This window comes from Austrofundulus limnaeus, unplaced genomic scaffold (assembly GCF_001266775.1).
Source record: "Austrofundulus limnaeus strain Quisiro unplaced genomic scaffold, Austrofundulus_limnaeus-1.0 Scaffold337, whole genome shotgun sequence".
NCBI lineage: Eukaryota > Metazoa > Chordata > Actinopteri > Cyprinodontiformes > Rivulidae > Austrofundulus > Austrofundulus limnaeus.
The window spans coordinates 273,408-275,071 of record NW_013952739.1 but is presented as its reverse complement, the minus strand read 5'-3'; the positions used below and the strand labels follow the sequence as shown (position 1 = coordinate 275,071).

General features: G+C 40.4%; 1 protein-coding gene across 1 annotated transcript in view; it reads right to left on the bottom strand.

Annotated features, from left to right (window-relative positions):
* The window catches only part of cnksr3 (cnksr family member 3), a gene marked incomplete at its 5' end in the record, with an annotated part of 13,293 nt that overhangs the window by 6,398 nt on the left and 5,231 nt on the right, over positions 1–1,664 (bottom strand). Inside the window, 3 exon segments of the mRNA XM_014022649.1 lie at positions 301–360; positions 585–704; positions 944–985. Coding sequence (XP_013878103.1) covers positions 301–360; positions 585–704; positions 944–985 — 222 coding nt within the window.

Genomic DNA, 1,664 nt, shown 5'->3' with positions numbered 1-1,664 from the left:
AGAACATCAGCTTCAGATTATCAACTTCAGATTATCAACTTCAGATTATCAGCTTCAGATTATCAGCTTCAGAACATCAGCTTCAGAACATCAGCTTCAGATTATCAGCTTCAGAACATCAGCTTCAGATTATCAACTTCAGATTATCAACTTCAGATTATCAGCTTCAGATTATCAGCTTCAGAAAATCAGCTTCAGAACATCAGCTTCAGAACATCAACTTCAGATTAACAGCTTCAGATTATCAGTTTAAGAACATCAGCTTCAGATTATCAGCTTCAGAACATCAGCACAACTCACGTTCTCTGTGGTTCCAGTGATGACATGAAGACCATCATAGGTGGATTTGATGTAAATTCCCTGAAAGATAAAAGAGATCTGAAGGAAACGTGGAACCCTCAGAAGGTTCCTGCAGATTTGCTGTCTCAGGTATCTGGTTTGGGACCCACACCTGGCTGGTGTTCCCAGGTCTAAATGGTCTAAATGGATTGTGGATCCTGGTTCTGAATTGTTTTTATTATTCTGTTTGCAGGACAGAGCTGCTGGTGCTCTCTGTCCTGGAGGTCTCTTGGACCTGGACCCACCAGTCCCTCCCCAGGTTTGATGTTGGTGATGTGAACTTCCTCCCGACAGGACACATCTGGTTTGGAGAGGTCAGAGGTCACCTGGACTGTCTTGTCACACAGTCCATTCAGATATTGTGACTGAAACAAAATAAAAACAGATTCATGTGTTGCTCAGATTGTGTTACTTTTTAAAAACTTTTTATCTAAAAACAAATGATTCTGAAAAATCTGAAGACATCCTGTTCTTTGGGAACATCCTACAGGAAGTGTAATCTTGGACAGGAAGTGGACATTCCTGACCTGAACAAACAAAGCTGTAGCTTTGAAGCAGGAAAAGGAAGTGAGTGTTTGTGATCAGCAGGAAGTGCTGTACTCACCACCTCCAGGATCTTCTCCTCCATCTCAAAGATGGTGCAGTCCTGCAGTCAGAGAAAGAGAAAAACCCAACCCACACAGGAACATGTCAGAACAGGAAGCTGCCTCTGCTTCTACAGCCCATTTCAAGCTTCAATAACAATAAAAACTATTAAAAACACAACACTTTAAATTCTCTTCTACATTTTCAGACACAAACACTGTGAGACCGTCCTCCTGAAGAGGAGTGAATTACTTCTGGCTTTTACTTTTCCAACAAAAGATTTTCTCCACATAAGAAACAAAAACTACAAAATGTATTTGTAAGAAATTCTGCATTTTTTTTTTCCTTTTCAGGAGCTAAACTGTGAGACACTCGTTTGTTGAAAATAAATGTTTGAGAAATGTCAGTGTACAAACTGAAAGCAAAGGGAGCAGACCACAAACATACCTCCACCTGGGGTCAGGTATCAGAGATGCCTCAGCAGATTTTGAGAGGAACCATTAAACCTTTGAAAAATCAGTGACTCTTTTAGAGGAACCACTGATTCTTTTAGAGGAACCACTGACTCTTTTAGAGGAACCACTGATTCTTTTAGAGGAACCATTGACTCTTTGAGTTAACATTGATTCTTTTAGAGGAACCACTGACTCTTTTAGAGGAACCACTGACTCTTTTAGAGGAACCACTGATTCTTTTAGGGGAACCACTGACTCTTTTAGAGGAACCACTGATTCTTTTAG